Below are 24764 nucleotides of genomic sequence, written 5' to 3' on the forward strand. Positions count from 1 at the left end.
TGGGAACCAACGGAGTTAAGAACACAACCTTGAGATTAGGCCCCCCGATACAAGTGGAACCTCACAACGGCTGTTGATACGGAGCCAAATAAGAAACGTTTTAACCATGCTGCTTCGATAAGGAAATATTGCAAGGCGACTCCGGCAATCATCGGGAGCATGAAAAATTACTGCAATTCAGTGTGAAAACAACTTCCCTGCCCTCCGTAGAATAACAGTAATCCCGCAAGTGTAGGGGAAATCAGAGGGAAGTTCCTCCCTATAGGAGAGAGGATTGTTCTCCACCTCTGATTGTTGATCCAACGCTAAACATGTTTGCTTTAAATTATGTCACAATGTGTCACAGAAGTGCGTTCCGTTTTCCAGGGGAACAAATACTTGTGCGTGCATTTATGCGATTGCAATATGAAAAACACGCCAACGCCGAAGCTCATCACCAGAAGGATTGACATTTTATTATATGAATCCAGCATATTTTGGCTTTTCTCTAAATTTACTTTAGCTTTCACTGCTATTTTTCTTGGCTTTGTTGTAGCGACAATTTCTCCTCGTTTCGATAAAATCTTAGATTATTGTAGACGTCTACAAAACATACTATTTACTCCCTGTGTCCTCAGTCTGCGCTTCCCTTCCCATGAGCGCTGTCACTCAGGACTGCCAGCAGTCGAATAAGGACAGAAAATGTCACAGAGTAACCCCCCCAAAAAAATCAACGCAGGGGCAGAAGGTAACCACCCTCACAAAACTACTTTAAAGTCTCACCCCAGTCCTGGTGGCAGATGAAGAGGCGGCCACCCTCTGTTCACCCCTGCCAGGCCCACTTTGCCCCATCATCCATCTCCTTAAATAGCTGTAACCATGGCACCCTGTATTCTGCGGGAGAGGGTGGCAGCATGACAACATTAAAGCCGGCGATGTTTTGTGTGGTGCTGGATGATGTTGGAAGCCAGAGGAACATTTGTTGGCTCCCTTTTTGGCGGGCAGGCGTGTCTGTCAGAGATAGAAACAGATTCAAATGGAGAAGTGCGGCTGGCTTGGCTCGGGGTGTGAGATGAATGTGTTGTAAGCTTCAGATGGAGCCAGATTTCATTAGCACAAGATGCATAATCAAGATGGATTACACTCCCAATCAGCCTAAACATTATGACCACTTGAGTGATTTTGTGTTGGTCCCTCGTTCGCTGCTAAAACAGTCCTAAACCTGCAATAGATTTCCGAAGGTGTGCTGTTTTTATCTTAAAACCTGGAGGTGGGGCCTCCGGGGAACTGGATGTCTTGGTCCTGCACGTTTCACTGACTGGGTTTGAGTATAAATCACCACCTTGAAGTGGTCGTCAAAAATCCTGAACTGCAGTGAGTTACAAAAGTACTCATACCCCTTGAACTTTTCCACATTCCATTTTGTCACATTACAACCACAAATATATATAACCACAAATGTAAATATATTTTATTGGGATTTTATGTGATAAAGCAACTCAACATGAAGCTGGTAGAATTGACTCAGAGAGGCTGAACACTGTTCAACCATGCATCATTTTCTTTATCTTCACAATTACGCAGCATGTTGTGTTGGCCCATCACATAAAATTCCAATAAAATACATTTACATTTGTGGTTGTAAAGTGACAAAGTTCAAAGGATATCAGCACTTTTAGCCACTGTAGTTTTGCTTCTGTCAGCGCGTATTATCCTGTTAAGAGGCTTCAATCATCAGTCAATGCTGTTTCCCAAAGGACTGCGTTATGTGTGTAACCTTTAGATAGATGCTATGTGTTAAAAGATTTCCCAGCAGAACATTGCCCACAGCATCTCACAGTCTATACATATCCATATTCCCATGGTGCTACGTGTTTCCCGGAGAAGTGGCTCATGACGGAAATGAGACAAATTGTGATGCACCTTTAACTTGTGCAGCAGTTTGAGCTGCAGTAACTCATTCTGCTGTTTTGGACCAGAAGATCAACCCTGTCACTATTTCACTACTTCTTCTAGATTGGACCGCTTCAGGTCGATACTGATCCCGGGAAATATCCCACAAAAGCTGCAGATTTAGAAATGCTGTGACTGAATCGTGTAGCCTTCACACCCCCGATATGTATTGAGCCCACTAACAGGCGCCATGACAGAGAGGAACTACGGTCCATAAGTAAAGTAATTAAACACTGATCCGAACAAAACTGCAACATGTAAAGACTCCTACCCCCTCAGATCGGACTTATTCCATTGAAGGTATTACTTTTTAAGAAAATATCACATAACATTTTATGTTTGGTGAGCTTTTTGTGTTATGCAACGTCAACATGTTGATCCACTGACTGATACTCAAAGTATATATTTTTTCATCACAATGAATTGCATTGTCAGTGTTGACTTTTCAAAGTAACATAGTAGCTATGTAAAAGTTATACCCTGATAAGTCTGAGTACAATTACATACCCACAAATGTCCTCAATAACTGCAAAGTGAGTCTTCGTAATCTACTACTTCCATCGCTGCTTGAATAATATTTAGTTACATAGTCATTATTAAGATTTGGTAATCTGTGATCCAGGAGAACGGGTCTCCGGTCCGATTGCTGAGTGATCTGCGGCTTGATGATCACGTTATAAAATCCCAACAAAGTCTCATTGCAACAAAGTGGAAAGGCATGACTGGGTCGATCCAGATAAGCATCAGGACCACATTCAGCGCTGGTTCCTGTTTGTCCTTTGGGAGCGAGTGGCTCCTGAGTGTGTGCTGATGCTGCCGCCGCCGCCGCTGCTGGTAAACCTATCAGGGCACAAAGAAGAATGGGACCTTCTGCAGACAATATGGCTCCTCTTCAGACAAAAAGAGTCCCCTCTGAACGGGGGGCCAACGTGAGAACCCACCTAGCCTGCTGAGTCTGCTAAATAGAAATTCAAAAAGCCTTTTGGTGATGACTAATTAGTTTGTGTAATCATTAACAAAGAACTGCAGGGCATCTCCAGCACAAATGAGTTCTTCAGCATGCTGATGTAGTGACTCCTGCTGAGAGTCGGGAACCCTCGCCGGAGTTGTGTCTGCCACACAAATAAATTTGGAAATTGTGTCATTTTCCTTCCTAATCTACACCCATTTCCCCCGTTTTACGGGTATCATCCCCTGGTATAACTCACAGTATTGCAATAGATTGTCGCTGTCAGACATCACAATGTGCATTGTTCTAATGGCTACGTCTGGCTGACACACTGTGAATAATGCCTGAAAGACGGAGGAATGAGTCTAATCTCACTGGTAAATTATGTTCTGATGCTTGGCAGGAGGAGTGTGCAGGTATGTCATTTGTCAGAGCCTAAGAAAAGCTTCTGCGATGAATATAGCTCCAAAAGGACACGTCCGAGTGGAGAGTTTTTTGTGCATGAGCAAGGTAAGGCACGTGTATTTCTATAGCGCCATTCAGATACAATTTACAGAGCTTTACAAGGAAATAAAGGGAATACATTAAAACACTGTGATTAAAAAAGGCTTCAATAAGAGAAACAAGTAAAATCTATTGATGATTTAAAGCAGTGTGTGTCAGCGGGAGGTTTGTCCCACAGGTGAGGAGCTGAAGAAAGTAAAAGCTGCTTCATCTGGTCTCTTCTGACTCTGAAACACTTGATAAACCTCTTCCTGAGGACCTCTGAGGGCGGGATGTTTCATAACCTCCCTGAGATGTGTTTAGGCTTGAGGCCATTCAAAGGTTTATAGAGCAGAGGTCAGGTTTTGAAGAGGGTCCTTTAACAGACAGGCGGCCAGAGCAGAGGTTGTCGCTCAGGTGTGATGAGCTCAGCCCTCTTTGTGTGGGGGAGGGGTTATCGAACGGATTGACCCGTAAACACTTTTAATTCTTAGATATGTTTCTGCAAATCAAAATGATGCGTGCATTCAGAGATTTGTGTGTATATAAATCAATGTGTTCATGTGGAATGTAGTGCAGTGTGTGTGTGCGTGTCCAGAATGACCAATGTTTCTGTCCTTATACTCGTTTCTCATCGTTTTTTGCATTTGTGATTCAGAAAAGTTTCACGTTTACACTGCAAGATTTTGTCCGTTAACACAGAAACTAAAACAATTTTGTTTTCATGTTGGAACACTAGTGGGAGCTATTGCTTGTCTTTGTAATGGCGCCACACACGCATGCAAAGCGCAATAAACCTTAACAATGGGAGTACACACACATTCATATGGACACGACAGACAATGGAGTTGGACTGTTATTACAGTGACTGTCAACTTTAAAGCTACCAAGTCTCAGGAGAATATGGACGTGGAGTCACGACACTCCGGAGGCAAACATTGCTGTCATTGTCCGTCTACTCACACATGTGAAGGAGAAGGATTTAATACGGCCGTGGTGTGCATGCACACGAGCAACATTTCCGCCATCAGCAAGGAGACGGGCTCCGTTTTCCCATTTTGCACCTTGGTAGCCGTTTTCAAAACGTTGTGTTTTCAGCGGCGCTGAGCGCGTTTGTCGTGTAAACGAACAACCAGTTAGCCACAAAGGTTTCGCGTCTTCATTGTGTAAACGGGGCTTTAGTCTCTGTTGTGTATGCAACAAACTTTACAGGTGCACGTAAACAGTTTTGCAGAAATGTTACTAGACAGATGCGATGTGCATGTAAAAAATCTAAATATGCACAAACAGATATCAACGTGCATACACAATCTGTTATGCAGGAACAAAACTTCTCTCGCATAAGTCATCTTGCTACTTGGTTTACTTATGATTGACGCGGCTACCTGTGACCGAGCCGCGGCCTCCTGTCACCCCCTCCCTCGGCAGATTAAAGTGAAGCCTGGAAACCATTTCACGTCTTTTTTTTTTTTTTTTCTTCTTCCTCCGTTAGCTCTCATAATGACAGGAAAGTGCTGTGGCCCGGCTGCCACTGAGAGCAAAGGCTTGATGGGAAACTGTATGCCTCTGCATAAATGTCTCCTTTTAGGGCTCTGTGAGCTCCGTTACACCCACACTCTGCAACCATAAATTTCAAAAAGATGAAATAGCATGCGGCTCTTATCTTTATTTACACGATATAAAGCTTTTTCTTTTTTTTTCTTTCTTTTTTTTCCAAGTGAGGGAAAATGAAAAAAGTGAGCCCTGGAGTCCAGAAAGCCCTGATTTCTCATGGAGGAAATAGGTTGAACACTTTTTTTTTTTTTTTTTTACAATCTGTCTCTGTTAAAGTCTCTCATGTGCAAACCCCCAGGGCTCAATATTTCTGAATTTATAGATATTCTATCCGAGATTTGTGACTTTTGGAGTAGATTATTTGCAGACGCGCAGCGTATTCTAATAATATTAAATACAAAAATGAATTCAATGATATGCAAGGTGTTATCACCTCTAACAATGAGGCGGATTTGTGTTGCATCCTTCTGCTCGTCAAGGACAATCACCAGCATCCAGTGTGACAATCACTTGTTGATGAGGGAAGCGTCTCCTACTTCTAACCCACTCTGTAATCAAGCAATAGTTCACGTGTTGGAAACACAAGCCTGTTCATTATCAGAGTGATTGCAGTGGATTGATGTCATGCATCACACGGCGAAAGAGAAGTTTTGTTTTCTGGATAACAGAGTCTGACTGAGGCCGAGGCCAGTCATTTTCCCAGGGAGGGATGGTGGGGAGCTTATCCCGCTCTGGTCCATGCATAACCTCTTTTTAAATCCACGTAAAGCAGGCCTGCGAACTCTGACACATCAAGAGTGAAAGTCAGACAATGAATTTTCTGATCCATCGACATGAACACATTTTGTTTGGACTTTCTGCACAGGTGTACTTTAAGAGTGAAAGAATCATGTCGTTATTTATAGACCTGTAACTGACTTACAATTACTCGCTATAACCCGGGATATATTCATGATAGGTCTTTGTTACATTCACATCACAGACATTTTAAAATGCTACATTGGATTTTAATTAGTTTTAAACTACACTCATTCCTATTTTATCATGATTTATTGAAAAAAAAAAAAAGAAAAAAAAACGTAACCCGTGTGTATGTAAGGATACTTGTGTCTATATATCTATGTCTATATCTATTTCAATGGAATCACATTATCACTAAACTATTGAAGGAAAATACGTATTTCTTTCATCTAAATCACATTAATATTCATTGAAATGTGAACGTTAAAGGACATCTAACTCCTTGACCTCAACTACCGGTACAATTTATTTCATTTTTTCAAACAACACAAGGCCAAAATGTTAAAACAGGACTGGGCATCTAATTTCCCCAAAGGTTCAACATAACAATTGGCACTAACATTGACGGCCAAGACATAAGTTGACTTTTTTTTGCTGAATAAGGATTGATAAAAAACTCTTTTTAACATGATTTTTATGAACTACTGTTGCTCTACGTCCCTTTTTATTCCCAGCCCTTGCCTGGAAAATCATAATTTACATTCTTCTGAATTTCAAGTCCAGTAAATAAGTAAATGAAATCTATATTTTTTAATGAACTTTTTTTTTTCCATTGTGAAACACATAGTTTGTGAGGGAACGGTTAATAGCTGTGCTAGACACAAATAAAAATGTAATGAAAGCCAATAAGGTGAAAAATTACCATCGTAAAAATCATTTTAGACGTCATAAAGCCAATAATAACTGTCATTGTTGTTAGATTGATTTCCCAGTGGCACTCAGAGGGCCGTTCACGCAGAGCTGAAGATTTTATGTTTTTCAATCTATTTGAATATTATCCGAGAAGCATTAAAAATAAGTGTAGTGAAGTAAAACGTCTAAATGTTAGTGTGAAAACATGAGGCTGACGTGAAGAACACCCACATGCTGCTTCCTCCATAAATCACCAGGACACAAACATGGCTGTCAAGGAGATCCTCTTTGGTCCAAATCAAAGCTACTGCAACCTGTGTGTTTTACAGCTGCTGCTGTTGTGTTAGTCCTACGGGCTCCCAGGGTCAACACGGGGCCAAACGGCAGATAAGCAACACAGCACACCTGCACGAGCAAACATGCACTTATTAAAAAAGGTGTGTCCGACTCTCCTCTGATGGATTTACATACAGTAAAGTGTTTTTTTGGCACTGATAAGACACGGAACTTAAAGGTTCTGGCGTGTGGGTGTATGTGTGAACGTGGCTAACATCGCGAAGTGCTTCGAGACCGCTAAAAGCGGTGAGTCAGCGCGGCATAACAAAGTTTTGTTTACGGGAGGGAACATATTGCGCAAAAGTGTTTGGCTGAAAATGAAATCTAAGCTCATCTGGCTCCGGTCCTTCCACATGGTTGCAATAATTAGCTGCTCCACTTCATCCTCATTATACGAGCAGCACCAAAACACTTTGCTCTCATTAGGGCCGCGCCATTGTCTGTCAGCAGTTTGCAACCATTTTGCCTTCCCTTTTAAAAAACAAAGAGAGGGGAGGTAAAACAGTTTACCCACAAATCTCCCCCGTGTGCCCACTGGTTCACTCCACTTATTCAGGCGGGCAAGTAAAGACCATCTGCTCATTTTAGAGAAACTTCAGCCTCCAAACATTCACTGAGGCACATTCACCAAGCTCTCATTGCCGTCAGCCAGCAGATTATTTGAGCAAACAACGCGGCCGCGCTGCGGCGGCCACCGCTCTGCCACTGGCCTGGGATGAATGGATGAGCTGGACGGAGCCGGAGGAGAACGACGGGCAGCTGCTCTGCGAAATCGCCAAAATATACTTAAACGCAGCCAATGAGCCAGGATTGAATAGTGAAGAACGACTTTACAAGGAGAAATGGGATTGTTTTGCTGTGATCTCTGACCGCCAAGCTCTTACTGAGGTTTCCTCTTCACGCTGTCACAGCACAACCCCCCGCCCCCCAACCCCCCGGCCCAGCCCGGCCCACGGCGTCTTTTGGCCGTTTCGCTCCATTTTGCCCTGTTTGACGGCAACACCATGTGGGGCCAAACAAACACACATTAATCTTCACTTTGTATGAATATTCAGATACAGCTGTCTGCTACAAGGAGATAGCAGCTGGTGCGCTCGGGCTCCCGCAGATACACCGGTGCCATGCCTGGACCGGAGCTGTGGCACCGGGGCCAAGATCGGCCCCAGCCGGCCCGGGGTAAGCCTGCGCTGATCCCACCGGTGACGCTCTCCACCGTACACAGGTGGTCCGAGACTCAATAAACACCTTCAGCAGTCTGTAGCCGACACTTTCAGTATGTCAGCGATATGAGGCCTGAAATAGCCGAGTTAGGTGGCACCTGATTCAAAATGAACACAAGAGAACGGATTATTTATTAAATAGTTCATGTATATGAGAGAGGAAGGCCGTCGACTGGCTACCAGTGAGTTTGAGAGAGAGATGACCTGTGTGCTCATCATCCTGTGTGACGTCTGAGCTCCTCAGGTACAACACGACTCTGTTGGTGGTCTCAAAAATAAAAAAGCTTTAATGGGGCGTCGTCCAGTTTCCACACTGTGAAATATTAATTAAGGTCTGAAGAGGAACATTTAATTTGACACTGAAAAGACACAACTTCAGCTCAGGTTTCCATAAACAACTGGTTAATTTCTTCACCTACTTAAATTTATAAATTTTTTCTTTTAATATTTTTTTTCTTTTTTTCATCTTATTTTTTCTATTTCCATTTTACACAATTTTCAATATAAGTTTGACATTTTCCTTTGTCATACATATATAATCTTAAGATTGTATGTTCAAAATTCATTTTCTTCTCGATTTTGAGTTCATTTTTACCTCGTTTTAGTCATTTGGACTAAACTCACTGGATGATTGATGGTAAATGTCAGGAGATCATGGTAGTTGCTGGATTAAGGACGGGGTTTAAAAGCAAATTAAGAGTAGAAAGCATTTCTAAGAATGTGGATGTGGATTTGAGAGAGAGAGAGAGAGTGTGTCGTTCTGATAAAGATAACTGGGGAAACTGAAATGAAAGGTTTGGATTGAGGGCTGCACCTGGAAAAATGTTCAGGATACCTGACCTTGTATAAATGTGCTTAAAAGTCACTTTCTTTCAATTTTAATATTTCATACGGACTATTTTGAGTTCAGAATGATATTTAGACTTGAAGGACTGTTGGGAATTTCACACTGCTCTGACATTAGATGAGGTTTAAGAGGAGTCATAAACCGATCTGAAAAAAACAACATAAGTTATTCTGGCGGTTGTTGCAACTATATAAACTGAGGAAGATCATGTGGATTTGTTGGGTTTCTCTGTGTAAAAGGCACCTAGAAGTGACTGGTGGTGTATTTGCTGCTAAATAAATAAAGTTGAAGTTGAACTTTCAGCCAATTGACTTTTGTTTGTATCCTTTGCAATCCCAAATAAACCTTCTGTGTGCATCACAAACCTGACAGCTCAACAATAGTCACTAAAGTTACATTTCTCCCTTCTTGTCCTGCATGTTTCTTTGTTCCATCTTGTTTTGTTTTGTTATTACTGTATCAATCCTAATGTCAACCCCTTTGAATCAAACTAAGAACGAATAGAAACTTCAACCCTTAAAAAAAAACCAGTTTGAAAATCGGATTTCACTTGAGTGAGTCGCACGCCCGTTTACTGCATTCAAACCGACAACCTCCGCATCTTTCATCACCGCTAAATGTCACCGCGGGCTCAGTGTGGCATTTACATTTGCCCTTTTTAATTACCCAATCTAAGCTCATACTAATCCCATGATATTGCCATAACAAGCAACACAAATATGGCAAGCTGGTCGGGGGACAAAAGCCTGAGCCGGCGAGCGTTTGTGTTGTGCCCGCCCGGTGTTGCTACCTCTCTAACTATCCGCAGGCTGTGCCAGCCAGGGACAGCAGCTGCCAGGCCGAACCATCGGGCGCTCATTCAGCCAGCCGTGGGGAGCCCCCACCGCCCGCCCCTCATCTGTGCAACACACACACACACACACACACACACACACACACACACACACACACACACACACACACACACACACACACACACACACACACACAGACACGCACACGCACACGCACAATGCAGGTTTTAATTATGATGAATGTGCCAAAAGCTAATAGCCCACCTTTTCAATCAAAGGCGTTTACGGGTGACAGTGGTGCACAACAATCTATTCAACCTACAGTACAGGACTTTTTTCAGTTTTAATGCTGTTGTAAAAGATTTTTTTCTCGGTTTTAACATCCCAACGTGACGTAAAACTCAGAACAGCATCATTCCTGAGTGCTACAGGCCTGACGGAGGCCTTCCTCTCGGTCATTTGCATGCTTGTCATCTCCACATGTCCATGTTAATCGCACAAACCATTAACATCCCGCTTGTTTTGTCATTATCTCCGGTGAATAAGAGTGCAGTTACTGAGCCCCGGGGACCGCGGTCATGCCAGGGACTCTGTGGTTGGTTAAGTAACGGCCAAAATGCTGAGACGCATTCAGCTGCTCCTCTGATGTGAGGGAGCTGGATCCCGTGGAGATCTGGGCTACAATGGAGGCCGGAGGAACAAACCTCACTTTATAAGAGAGTAGATACATTACATTGAAGTTTCAAAGTGTATGAGCATGAACCACTTTATACCGACGCAAACTCTCACAGCACACAACTTCATCTCAGTAGTAGCTTCTGGTTGATTTCCTAATGTTTGTCACATTATGAGAAATTCTCTGATGAATAGGTAACAAAAGCAGAAACTTTATTGGTCTTGTTAGATCCATTCAATTTGACAATGTTTTAATAGTATGAGTTAATATTTGTTTTGTTTTTTTATAGTTGATGTCTAATTTACCAGGTAGGTCAACTGAGAACCAGTCCTCATTTACAATGAAGCCGTTGAGGCAAGCAAGAGGCAGTAAGATACATTCATTATATACCTTCATGGACAAATAGAGAAACGATCAAAGCAAATGAAGTGATGGGTCATTATTGGTTGTATGGTATATTATTTGCTGAAAACTAAAATGAGGAGCGACAACAGGAGGTACGGGCTTTAGGTGTGACCAGACTGACGAATCTACTAGAAGTTAGACTGTTAGTTGTGTTGTGAGGAAGGACCAGAAGATGACAGAGGATTTGTGTAGATGTAATAAAAGCAGTGGGTTTGTCTGGGACAGGCGGTAATGGTGAGTTCTGAATGGAGCTCCAGTCATACAGTGGATGGTGAAGAACATCCAGCATGTGAAGGAAATGCAGATCTGTCGAAACTATATATAGTTTGAAACTGTCATAATGGTATCACCTAAGATTTGGCACTAAAGCGTCTTTTATTTTAATTTGTCTCCATTCCAAAAAAGTGTGTGTTGATAAAATAAGAATAGTTTTATATTGTTTTTTCTCACAATTTAGAGTGATAAAAGAGGATTTTTTTCCAATGAGTCACTGAACTCTCTTGTGAGCCCCGGGTGAGACCGGCTCCTATCGTCTATACTGCTTCATTTATACTGCAACCGAGGGTCGTCTCGGGGGCTGCAGCCAATCCCAGCTGACTATGAGTGAGAGACAGACACTCACATTCACACTAAAGGACAACTTTAGTCCCCCACTTATCCTCAAATGTATGTTCTTTGGCTTTTGGGTTCAATTAGAGGCCCTGCAGAAAACCCCATCATGCATGGATCCTAACCGTGAGACAACAGGGCAAACCACTGCACCATCGTGACACAGCTAAGCCCCACACTTTGTGAACGACTGGATTATTGTGGTACTTTAATACCTTCAAATCAACATGAGATCTTTGTCATATGCAGCAAAACGTCTCTTTCTCTCTGGTCTTTAAATCGATATCAAGAATATCTACAGTTCAGTTGTTACGTGGGTAAAGTGCAACACTTCCAATGAGGACTAAGTTAAAATTCATCTGATTCATCTTCACTCCACAAGCTAGAATACGGTGGACACTGATTGTATTAGGAGGAAGAACCTCATCCTGAAGTAATGACTTATCATATTTCATACCAGATGATGGAGTCAGTTGTAACATTTAACTCGTCATCAAATACAGAAGGCATTAGAGAGCGAGGTGAAGTTCGACCACCTACTTTAATAAACACATTAAAGCAACCATCGCAAATGAGGCTGGACCCAAACCTTGTGAATAAATGACAGTAACATATCAAGCTGAAACATTCTAATCTGGCTACAGTTTATTGATAATACAAGTCATTTTAATCTGGTGGAAATACATTGGGAGTGAAATCACAAATAACAAAATCACTAATTTAACTCTGAAGTAGTTTTTAGATACTGCACTTTTACATATACTGTATGTAATTTACTAGTGCCGGAGTACAATTTTATCTATGTAATCTACTGTTTCATAGTTGTTTATTTGACAAATGTGCTTTGAATGTAGATATTCTGAGAAGGTTAAAATAGTAAACTCTCTGTATTTGAAAGGACGATCTCATATTCACACTCCAACAATAACGTCTATGAACCATTTCAGAAGAGTTTTTATCGTCGTCACAGCACCGAAAAAGCTCTCATGGAAATCACCAGCGACCTCCTAACTCCTGCTGACTCTGGACTTTTATCCATCCTCCTCCTCCTGGATCTAAGTCCACTGTTTGACACCGTCAAACATCTGCTCTGTCACCTGTCACTGGCTCTCAGTCTGCGCCCGACTGTCCCAGCTGAAGGTCACAATATGGCCGATTCCTCTGGAGAGGCCCTCCGGGTCCCCGCGCCTCACGCTGCCTGAGTAAACATGGCACAGCAGTTCATAAAGATGCTCATTGTGCGCCTGCATCTGCGTGTCGGGAGTGAATGTGGGCATACTGAGGGGTCTTCCTGAATGAGGTTTCCTGACCGCAGGGGTACGTGCATACCGTTGGTGAGGCCGGCTGAAATATTGATGCTGTGTTTTGTTCTGGGTTGTGCTGCACTTGAGGGGCCGTCGACATGGGTCGGGCTTTCTCACGTTAAATGTTAATTCCCCTGTCGAATTCGACCTGGGGAGAGTGGGAGAGGGTGGTTTTGTAACGTGAGAGCATGGGAGGGGGGTGGGGGGGTTCAGCACGATTCAACAATAGGTTTTTCCTAACAGATGGAAGACTGACTGCGGGGATGCAGTTCAGCCACATAGAGCAACCTGATATCTGATTATAGTCCTCCCTCCCTATAAATACAAAGGGGATTACATGTGGTTACATGAATAATGAAATTGAGATTATTTTGTTGACATACATCTAATTTGTTGTGGCACAGTTGGAGCTGCTGAATACTGCCCACCAGTCTGTGTCTTTGTGCCGCACTGCTCAGGTAAGACCTGCAGATCATGTTCGTCCAACAAGCCAATCAATTTAAGTTGTCTGCGGCCAAGTCCGCCACCTGAGGCCACACCGGGGAGAAATAATTGGCTGGAAGGTGCCTCTACGGCAGGACTCAGTCAGGAGGACAAATTCAAAAAGCTCACAAACAATATCATTATTGACACGCCACTGATCCCAGTTTGACCTCTCCAGCATTAAGAAAACCAATGTACCATGAGCTGAATGTGCTTAATCAGAAACACCCTGGCATTAATGTGCCTCGGAGTGTGAACCAGCTCACATAATAGAAAACATGAAATAGTTGAACCTGGAAAAGTGAAATAAATAGAATAAAAAATTAAAGGTTATTCATTGGTTATATATACATGATATAGTGGGACAATGGTGCTCAATTTGACATTGACAATCTTTTACTGAATAACCTGAGAAATAAATCCAATTGAAGGATTTCTTTTCCTCGTAATAATTCCCAACAGATTCTACTTCATATAAATAAAATATAAGCGTTTAAATCCAATCTTGAAAGTCTTAAGAATTCCCTTTAACTACACTGTGGAGTTGAAACTTTCAAGTATTTTGATGAGTGCCCTTTAAAGGGTTAACAGGAGCATCCCTCCGCTTTTAATAATTAACAACAGTCTATTAATTATGAACAAATCTGTAGCCTAACACTGATGTAGTGGAGGGATGGTTGCCTAGGTGCACTTGAATGATCTGAATAACTTTGGAGTTGTGAGTCCACCTTTGTGGCGGGTGCCGTCACAAGCTCAGAAGCTTAATAATGTTGTCTGCCATGTGTGACACAAGGGACATTTATTCATCATGTTTGTTTACAGTCTATGAAATGTGCTGCCCAGGCCGAGAAAATACACCAATCCGTCACAACTTTAGGACCTCAAGATGGTTTTTCAGCTCTGCACCAGCAGTAGTTCTCCTTTATATTGTTTCTTTTTGAGCGACCATTTGTAGGGAAAGACGTGTGATGTGTGTCGTCTGATGGTTTGAAAGGGTGTAGGCCCCCTCGTCCCAGAGCGTCATCACACGTCAGAATGATGCTCCGAGGAAGTCTGCAGTCACGGTCGAACCACGCCAGGTAAAAACCATCTTTCCCTACTGATTGTCGCTTAAAATCGACAAAATGAGGATAATTCAGAAAGTAATTCTCCTTCTTTGGACCACTTCTGATATATACTGACCTTCACAAATCCATCCATCCATTTGTCCTGTTCACGAGGGGCAGGATACACCCTGGACAGGTCTTCAGTCCATCACAGGGCAAACACACGGAGACAGACAACCGCACACACTCACACCTCGGGGTAATTTACCAGTTAACGTCGTGTACATGCTTTTGGACTGTGGGAGGAAACCCATGCACGTGTGAAGAGAACATGCGAACCCCAGAATGGCCCGAACGGTACCTGAACCCCGATCTGCTTGCTGTGAGGCGTGAGCACTGACCACCACCGCCGTCACAAATCCTCACTCATTTTCCCTTCTATCCCCACATCGACTTCAAGAACAAAGCAACCCGCCCAGTGACAGGTGTCACGACGAAGATGTAATGACCGTTATTCACGTCGCGCCCATCGGTGGTCCTAATGCTACAGCTGGCAGGTGTGTGTGATTACGTTAAAGATCTCAGTGGAGGTCGCCGAGAGCTTGGCTGCAGGTCTGGAGACCTCAGCTTCGCCAGCATCCACACCCAGTGTGAGGAAGTGCAGGAAACAATGTGAGAAGAAAAAAAAAAAAGAAAAAGACCAAAGCAGAGGCAAGTAAGAGTGATCTTACGCTGGAGTAGAAACTGGGCTCTCGCTGTGTCATGAGGGATTGTTGTTTGTGGCTTTTTGTCGGACTTTGCAGCCGCCCTTCTCATAATCCTGATCCTGCCTCCTCATCTCAAGGCAAAGCAGGATGCACCGCTTCCACAGGAACTGCACGACCACCTATCCACATTTCCCCCCACCGTGGGTTCATTTCTTCTCCCCTATACATTTTTAATAGTAAAGTCTTAATCATTGTTTGAAGGTGACCTATTCCGTTGCACCTTGAAGGCCCGGTGGGCTCCCGCTGCTCAGTCAAAACAATAAACTAGTCCTACACAGTTGGGCCTCCATTTTCGGATGCTAAATCAACACAGCTGGACATCCTAAAGTTTGTGTTTATGTCTGTGAGCTACCTTTCCGACTGGAGCCTAAAAATAGCCGGGCCGCATCCTGCTGTGATGCTGACGGTGCTGTCATCTTTCCCTCCTGAAGGACACAACACTGTCTGAAGTCAGGAGCGGCTGTAGGGAGAGCAGAGGAGGAGGGGGGGAGGAGGTGGGGAGGAAACCGTGACTACCGTGTGACAAGCGCTCTGTTCCTTCCTCCCGGGCCTGAGAAACAGGAAGCGCTGCACATAAGGCATTATTGTGACGGAGAGGAAATGCAAGGTCCTCTAAAATAAGCGCTCCAATCTGGTGGTCAATGACAGGGGCCTGTCCTCCACGGCCCCGCAGAGACCCGGTCCCGGGACCCCTCCTCCAGGACTTTACTGTTGAGAGACGCAGATAGAAAACAAGTGTTCAGGTGTTGTGTAACCTGTGGATCCTGCAGGGTGGCATGAACTTTTTAAATAAAACAACCAAGGATGTTTATTGTTAGTAGCATTAGTAAATCTTCATATTAGCCCCGTGGTGGACTGGTGACCTCTCGCCGTGTCGACTGGGCCTGGCTCCAGCACTCCGCCACCCCAGGCTGAATAAAGAGGTACAGAAGATAGACGCGGATAGCGTGAAGTAAATCAGAGGATGACTTGTGAAACCTTTTGTTCCCTCCTGCGCGCGGCCACATTTCAAAGGGTTAAAGAAGGCATATGGGTGGGATCCACCCCGCTTGTGTTCAGCAGAAGCCGGTTGCTAAGAGAGACGCGAGGCTTTGTGTCGGGCTGCCTCCCAGTTAATTAAAATCCTACATTATCTGTTTCATGCTTTCAAATAGAAAGCTCTGGAAGTGGCCCAAGCCTCCAATGTAGATAACCATAGCAATAAGATGTGATTAAAACAGAAGGGGGGGGGGGGGGGGGGGGCGGGGGGCTACAGCACTGCCCTGCTGTTGTGCCTCGTTTTGATCTGGAGGAACCACCTCTGGTGATCCAGGAAAAAGAAATGGCCGCCACCTCAAGCTGCAAATTAATTGGATCAGATTGGATTTGGTAAAACACGGCAGGTGCTGGCCACCTGTGATCACACACAGCAGAGACACAGGAACTCAGTTTAGGCCCGAGCCAAGTTTTGAGATTTTTTTTTTCTCCTTCTTTTGTATTATTTGACTGTCAGCAATGTCTTTGCTCAATTAGCAGCAGATCCATCAATGTCTGTGTCTGCTTTTCACAATCAATTAAGTGCAACACAGAAGCCAGAGCTGCAATAAATCACAGAGCCGAGCACAATATGATTTAAAGGGCATGTCGTGCCGTGTTTTGGGTTGTTTGTGTTCCACCAGCCAAAGTCATGACTCCTTGGTACTTTCTGTGACATACAGTCAAAGCATTATATGTAAAAAAACACCTTACAAATCAAGCCTTTCAAATCCAGCTTTATCACAGAACTGAAGTTTATTAAAAAAATTAATGACAACAAGTCAGGCGATTTAGAAAACAGGAAGACTGGTTACACAACAACAACACTCTGTATTTAAGTTAACATGGCCACAGAATCTTTGTTTTCCCCCAAACATCAGTGACTTTTCAGTCGTGCCTCTCTGCAAAAACAAACGGTTTACTGCCATCTATTGGCCACTGTAAGAAATTAAACCTCCTGATCCAGCCAAACCATTCCAAGTTACCCTGATGAACTCTGATCTTCCTTTAATATCCGGAAGAAGACGAAATGAGCGGCTCGGCTCTCTACCACCACAGGTGATCATGTTGTCCAGGCTGAGGTGTTTTCGTTTGGCTGAGAGCTGAAGGAGCCGCCTGCGTCCACCCTGCAGCGCTCCGCCCAGGAATCTGAGCCGGTGGCATGTGGAGGAGGGAGCCTCTGCCTAGAAATGGAAACGCTGGAGCCGATGACTCCTCATTCCTCACACTGGTGATATTTATGACCTCATCTGGCCTCCCGCTGTCACTCACAGACTGAGGGATACCTGAACACTCCGTGGCGTCTTGCTCAGACGCAGCGACCGGAACTGGAGCCTCATCAACGCCATCAGAGCAAACCGTCGTACCTCCGGGACCTTCAGGGTTTGGTTGATTACTAAGAAGGTCATTGCGAGGCGATGGCGGCGGCTCCTCTGTTTCGGCCACGGGAGACTCCGGCTGCGTACCGTTTTGGTCCTCGGCTGCAGGTGAGTTCTCAGGTGAAGGCTGAGCGTTGAAGCGCGCCAGCAGGCCCTGCTCCGTGACGGGGAATCGCTCTGCAGCGAACTCGTGGCGCTCGCTGAGGATTCGGTCCAGCTGCTTGAATTCTCGGGGCAACTCCAACATACTGTCCTGTTGAGGAGAGGCGAAGGCCTTGTGACAGGGCATTCAAACATGTTCACACACTGCAAGTCAGGGCAAATGTGCAGATGCGCATGGGGAACATGCAAACGCCACACAAACACGGGTTATTCTCACTGGGAAGTGAAAGAGCTACCCACTACACCACCGTGTCGCTGTGATCGCAAATAAAACCTTTAGCAAATAAAACCTGGAAAAATAAAACAGTTTAGCAATGAGATAAAAGTCAGAGACCTCTAACTCTGTGTGCCTGTCTCTTTAAGAGGCAAGGCGCAAAGATTACTACTTACGTGGGTTTTTCATGACAACAATGTACTGAATTACTTTTCAAAAAAAAAAAAAATGTTTCAAAGACTTGAACCAGAACTGCGTTGTTGCACTGCTTTATCTCAGGAGGTACTTCTAATAGTCTGACGACCCTGTGAGCATGAGAAGAGTGAATAACTGGAAACAGACCTGAATGCAACCTCACCACAAAGTACAAATACAAAAAGCATCCTGGCAGTTAAATACAAGTAGTTTAGTTCAGGTCTAATTAGTTTTGCTTCAGTTCAATCTGAATTGGGCCGGAACGGTAAAACGATGTCATAATGAAACTATACACTTTAAATTTATATCTGTTTCACAGTATATCACAAAAAAAAACTCAAGTTAAGCAATAACGCTTGTTCCCGCCATGTGCTGCTCACTTCTGGTTCTATGTGGAGTTTCATTCTGAAACGAGGCCTTTCTACTGTACAAATTAGTATAAGGTAGCCAAGGTCCACTAGTTATGTATCCTGTTTATTCATTCACTAGTTGTTTGGGACATTCCTGGACCCACCATGCTGGCGTGCTCCAGCTGGTCGGGCAGGTAGTGGCTGCTGTTCAGGTAACAATCCACCACGAGCAGGTAGTCGGTCATGAGGGCGTCCATCAGCTCCAGCCTGAGAGGCAGCAGGTGGACCACCGACAGAACCATCGGCTTCATCAGAGCTGCGGGACAGGGGCGCGTGTACCACACTTCCTGCTCCTTCTGCAAAACACACACAGCGCCTGTTTACGCTCACACAGCTGGGAAGTGGGAACATTTCAGTTTGTAGAGAAGTGACAGAGGAGTGTTGAGAAGCAGTTTCAACTTATACATGTGCAAAAAGGATCATTCATTCATTTTCTTCCGCTTATCCGTTTCCGGGTCGCGGGGGTGACAGCCTGAGCATCGTCACCCAGATCACATCGCACCATTTAAGAACCTTCCTGCAGGTGTTGAGCCCACGGGAACAAAAAAAAAAGGATCAATTTATTTTTGCTTTTCACCGTCTGTCAAATGCATTTTTAAGCGCTCAAAGGCTTACTGTACAACTCCTGTTATATTACCTCAATTTAATTAATACCAAGTGAAAATACTCTTAAAAAACGACTTAAATTGAGTTGATTTCTAACTACATTTATTTGTCAATCGCTGTTACTATATTCAATTAGCCTTCATTAAAATAATTAAATACATTCAAAGCTTAAGGGGACATCCTGGGATTTCCTGAGAGCCCAACTTGTGCAGGTGTGGCTAAAAAGGGACCCGGATTTATTTTCTAAATTACCAGGAATTTTTTTTTCACTTTCACTTTCAAAACTACTTTCATTCTATGTAATCAGTAGAGGACAGCAGGACTTTCAACCTGCTTTACATCATTTTTAATATAAAAGAGGGTTGAATGAGGTCAAATTAACTTTAACAGCTTTGGAAGAAGACTCAGATAAGTAGATGATGTCAAGTAGGGACAGACAGTAGAGAAACATTGAGATGAGGACTTGTCAGCTGTTCAAGGGCGTGAGCAGGACAATGTCACTGTAATCTCATGATTTGAATTGTTATATTTTGTGATGTCCAATTCCTGTTGTGTTGCTGCAAAATGCTTCATTTAACCTGAAGACTCAAGGATCTTTAAAAAAAAAAAATTATATATATATATATATATATATATATATATATATCAATTTTCTTTCAAATAGGTCTCATGAAGAAATGGATCTAAAGGTGGAATTCCCTGTTAAAATAATAAACTTCATTGAAGCTTAAAATGTTTTATTCAACCATGAGTCGCTATCGAGTGCAAACCACACAGCAGAGTATCTGTACTTCAGTATGAGGTAGATGACATGACTTGATTAAAAAAATGCACAGAAATACAATTTAATTACAGCCATGTGACTTTTTGCAAATGAATTCTCCCCACTTCCTCATGAAGGCACCACATCCTCATATAGATAAGAAATGAATGGGCTGTACCTTGGTGAGCTTGGATTTGGTCTGAACCGATGAGAGCTGGGAAGAGGGCATCTTCAGGCGAAGGTGGAGTAACTCGTCCAGGGTACTGAGTCTGTCAGGAAGGAAGCCCCCCGTCTCCGAGCGGAAGCACAGGACGTCTGCCACCTTGAAACACGAGCATTTAAGCAGAAGAGGAGCAGTCAGCTGCAGGGCTGCAACCAGATCAGGTAAACATGTGTTGGGAACTGTTGTGAAAATTAGATGATTTTATATGATTATATTGACTTTGCGTTTCTGCTTTTCCAAATAACAGCTATTCCCCCTCATTTATACCTACTGTGACTGTTGACAGTCTTATTTACTACTCTTTTTTATTTTTAATTATTTTTATCAGGGTTTTTTTTCCCTCTTTCTGATTTTTTGTTATAAAATACTTACTGCTGTCTATCAATTTTGTTTGAGAATTTAGGGATTTGCAGTTATTCAGTTACGGGTATAAATATGAAAAGTTTACAAGCCTGCCACTGAATGTAAACATTCACACAATTATGTCACAAAAGCAGTCGCAAGCAAAACACACACACACACACACACACAGCAGGTTTTTATTTCGTCCTCACGCACAAACACGACCAAACCTCCTATATATTTATATATATATACCTGAGTATCAAAGACGTTGGTTAGCTTCACTCCAAACTGAGCTCCAAGACATCCAGCAATGGATCTGCAGTCATGAATGACCTGTACCAAATGAGTTTTTAAAAAAACAAACAAAAAAAAACCCATTACAGCCAAGAAAAATAATGACTGTGACGAGCAGCGGACTTTCCACATCAGTACCACGGCTCACCTTTAATATGTGCTGACTTTCCAGGATCATAGAAAGGCCGTTTTTAAACACCCAGCGCCCAAGTCGGAGGACATCAAAAAAGTACACCTTGCTTGTGGTGGCAATCTAAACGAATGAGAGCGTCCAAACCATGTTAAGAAGAACCAAGGACCAACAAAAAAACAGGAAATCCTATCAGTGATTCTCACCAGCAGCCAGCACAGCCTCCCATTCTTATACATCTCCACACCCTCAGCGCAGACTCCGATCACTCTCTGCTTCTTGATGTGCAACACCTGATGGGAAGAATATGAGACTTCGAGCTATATTTGGATGATTTATTAAAAAAAACAAAAACATTTAAATCAACTTACAGCAGGGCCAAACTTCTGGAGAAACTCATCGATGATTTCAAGGCCGACCTCCTCGTCACCTACATCTGCAACAGAAAGATCCTTTTAAATATAAGATCTTTCAAACTTGCATTTAACAACCGATTCCTTATTCAACTCACCCAATGTTAATGATTTCCTGTATTGCTGAGGAGGTTTAATAATCTGCTGATGATTTCTGTCCAATACAATGTAAGTTATAAGGCCAGTTTATTTACACAACATTCAGACACAAGGACATTCACAGTGCTTTGCAAGGAAATACATTAGAACAAAGTGATTAAGAAAGTCTTTATTAAGATAAAGGTAATAAAATAAGTAAAATCTATTGTTCAGTGGAGAGCCTGAACAAATAATAGTGTGTCACGTCCTGATTTAAAGAAGTGGGTGTGTCGGCAGGATGTTTGTTCCACAGGTGAGGAGAGTAGTTTCTCCCTACTCTGGCAACACTTTAGTAAACCTCTTCCTGAGGACTTCAGGGGTCTGGATGTTTCTTATTCTACAAGTAAATCTGAGACGTATTCAAGCCCGAAGGCCAGTCAAAGCTTTATAGAGCAGAGGTCAGATTTTGAAGTGGAACCTTCTACACAGACAGACCGTGCAGATTGAAGCCCAGGTGTGATGAGCTCCACCCTCTTTGTGTGGGTGAGGTCTCATCGAACAGATTTGTTTTTACCAAGACCTATAAGCATTCTATTACAATAATCCAGCCTGCTGGGAATAAACACATTTCTGATTTGTTGCCATGAGTGACAAGGAGTCAAGATGAGCTCTGACCTTTAACCTTTCCAAGGTCAACACAATAACCTCGATTTACCCAAGTCAAAACCAGGCTGTATTTTAAATATTCAGTTACTTACCCACTGTCAGGAGTTGCTTCAAAGTCAAACTCCACTGTGGATTTAATAAAAAAAAAAAAAAAAAAAAAAAAAAAAAGTTAAAAACCCAAACTTAACATAAACTTTTACATCAGGATGGAGAAACTCACCGTTCACTATCTCATGACCACAGAACAGCCTTGTTCTTACAGTCTTGCAGCCATTGCCGTCACTCACTAAACAGAGTGAGAAAATGCCTTCAGTAATGTGATATAATAGTAATATAGGGCGTAGTTATTAAGTATTATTAACTTTTTCCCACCGTCTGACAAAAGCAGGCTTCTGTTGGAGTTCACGCGCTGAACGACTCCAGAGTATGAAGAGTTCTTCAGGGTCAGTTTGATTCGTTTCCCCTTCAGGAGATTCATGAAATCGATGTGGTCCACACCCATTTCAAAAGCAGGAGTGGTTTAAAGCTTTTAAATCCCCAAACTCTTAGTTTATTCACGCTTCCTATGCTAACTGCTAGCAGAGTCACAGCCAGGAGCGCGTGCAGCGTGACAGCTCGTGCGTGGATTTTGGTGCGTTCACTGAATTTCGTAATTTCTTACGTCGCCTTTCCTGCTGGCGCGACCATTATAAGTTAACAGTAAATAATGTTGTCATATATTTTAGTGACATTTATATAATAAAGTATGGCTAGAAATTATAGTTTAACATTGTTGTTGGTGGCACACAGTCAGTGGGCGATTTTAAATTGGCCTTCTTTACTTTGCTGAGAAAGCTGAAAATTAGTTTTAATTGAATTTGATTGATTTTAAAAAAAATTATTTTTTTTGCATGTCCTTTAATTGCGCTGTACTTTAGTGACTCCTGGTAGATTGTGTGTGTGTGTGTGTGTGTGTGTGTGTGTGTGTGTGTGTGTGTGTGTGTGTGTGTGTGTGTGTGTGTGTGTGTGTGTGTGTGTGTGTGTTATGCTCACCAAAAAATGTAATACACAATTTTACATATTTCTTTTCTATTTTATTTTATTCTATTCCACGTTGATATAGTGTCATCGTTAAAAATACTGAAGGTAAGCATCCTTTTCAAGGCAGTTGTTTGTTTGTTTTATTCCATTTCCACTCTCTCCTATACCTGCTCATGTGAAATTGTAGATTTTTCTCTGCAAACGTGTCTTGAAATGACTGCATTGTGTTTGGCGTTCTAGAAATAAAACTGAATTGAATGTGTACAATGCTTTGTCTTCTGGGTTTGCAGTTGGTGTTTGCCCATGCCAACATGGGCGCCTGTGCAGAAAAATATATAAAAATGTGTTCCACTCACTAGAGGTCAATTATATCACTTTACTGGGAGCCAATTAAAACTAGTAGTGTGATTCAAATATAGTTTGTTCACACCATCACATCAAACACAGTACATACTGTACAGTATGCAGTTCCCCAAAGGCTGGATGTGTGAAAGAAGCTATTTAAAGTAGAATAGGGCAATTAATCCTTGATAATTGTGGGGGCTAATTAAAAATGGGCAGTAGTTTGGACGCCTCTGGAATTTCAGCATTGCATGAATACAAAACTCAGTTCAAGGGAGCCAGAAAAATAGCAAGGCCGGTGTTATCTCCTCCTCGGTCTGAGGAATCTATGTCTCTGTCCTAAGTCTTGTGACTAATTCAGCAGACCTGCTGAAGAGCAGAGGATCACAGATGGCAGTAGATCACTCAGTAGATCCACCAGGGGGGACCGCAGTACAAGTATTGAGCTCTTCTGTTTCTACTGGGAAGTCCTAGGTTCTTATTCTTCATTAAAGAACCATCACCTTCCATCATATTATTCTAGCACAGGCAGTTGGCTCTATATGTACTGTGCACAGTGCTTTAAGTGTAATAAAATAAGTATCGGTACTCCCATTAGTGACAGGCTGTCAGTCTGACATACAAATATGAGACAGAAACACGATATTCAGTGGCGTGTATAGACGTTTTGGCAGCAGGTGTTCAGTGTAAAATAAGGGCACCTTGTTCGGCGTGTGGATCCACCGGCTGCCTTATTATAGTAGTGTGAGATTAAATAAAAAACAATAAACATTACAGGCACATGTTGTAAGTATTTGTATATGGATTTAAATATTGGTGGATTTGTAAAAATTCCTCCAAAAAGAAATCAAAATAAAGAATGAGAGTGAGAGAGAGAGAGATGAGTGGATGTCACTACACACCATCCTGAATAAGTTCAGATATACTTTTTTCATGTAGTGGGTGTAATTCAAGCATGTAATTGAGGTGAAAAAGAGCTGCAGTGAATCCATCTGAAAACTGACACAGAGGAATGACTGGGTTGAACAAGAATGTGGGGCAGGTTGCTGAAAACAATTAGATTTATTTAGGGATTTTTAAAAAAAAAATCTGCCCTGACAGCAATTTTTCAATTAAGTGAGATTTTAGTGTGATTGTGAAAAAAAATGCTGCAGTGAATCCACTTGAAAATGGACACAACAGTACCTGGGGTCATGTAGGAATGGACAGGACAGGAACCTGGTACAGGCAAAAACAATTTGCCTGTACAGTAATATAACCACATACAGGAGAGTGTACACTACTAAAAAAAGAAATGAACCCACTAAATTTAAAAAGAAAAGAAACAACAACATTTGTACGTATACAGTATAGGTGTCAGGGTTGTGCAGGGTGGACTCAAACACAGACTCAGCCAGTTCCATAAAAAACAGGTTTATTGCAACAAAAAGTCCATGGAACACGAGGCGAGAC

General features: G+C 42.7%; 1 protein-coding gene across 1 annotated transcript; it reads right to left on the reverse strand.

Annotated features, from left to right (window-relative positions):
* Positions 1-16793: 16793 nt before the first annotated feature.
* exd1 (exonuclease 3'-5' domain containing 1) lies at positions 16794-22573 on the reverse strand. Its single transcript, XM_080480772.1, has 11 exons — positions 22323-22573; positions 22171-22236; positions 22043-22076; positions 21305-21360; positions 21165-21229; positions 21000-21086; positions 20812-20916; positions 20622-20702; positions 19980-20123; positions 18537-18728; positions 16794-17704 (listed from the first exon to the last, which is right to left on the reverse strand). The coding sequence occupies exons 1-11, from the start codon at positions 22450-22452 to the stop codon at positions 17120-17122; spliced, it is 1545 nt and encodes a 514-aa protein (XP_080336898.1). The 5' UTR covers positions 22453-22573; the 3' UTR covers positions 16794-17119.
* Positions 22574-24764: the final 2191 nt, after the last annotated feature.

This window comes from Lipophrys pholis, assembly GCF_963383615.2.
Source record: "Lipophrys pholis genome assembly, chromosome: 14".
Classification (NCBI taxonomy): Eukaryota; Metazoa; Chordata; class Actinopteri; order Blenniiformes; family Blenniidae; genus Lipophrys; species Lipophrys pholis.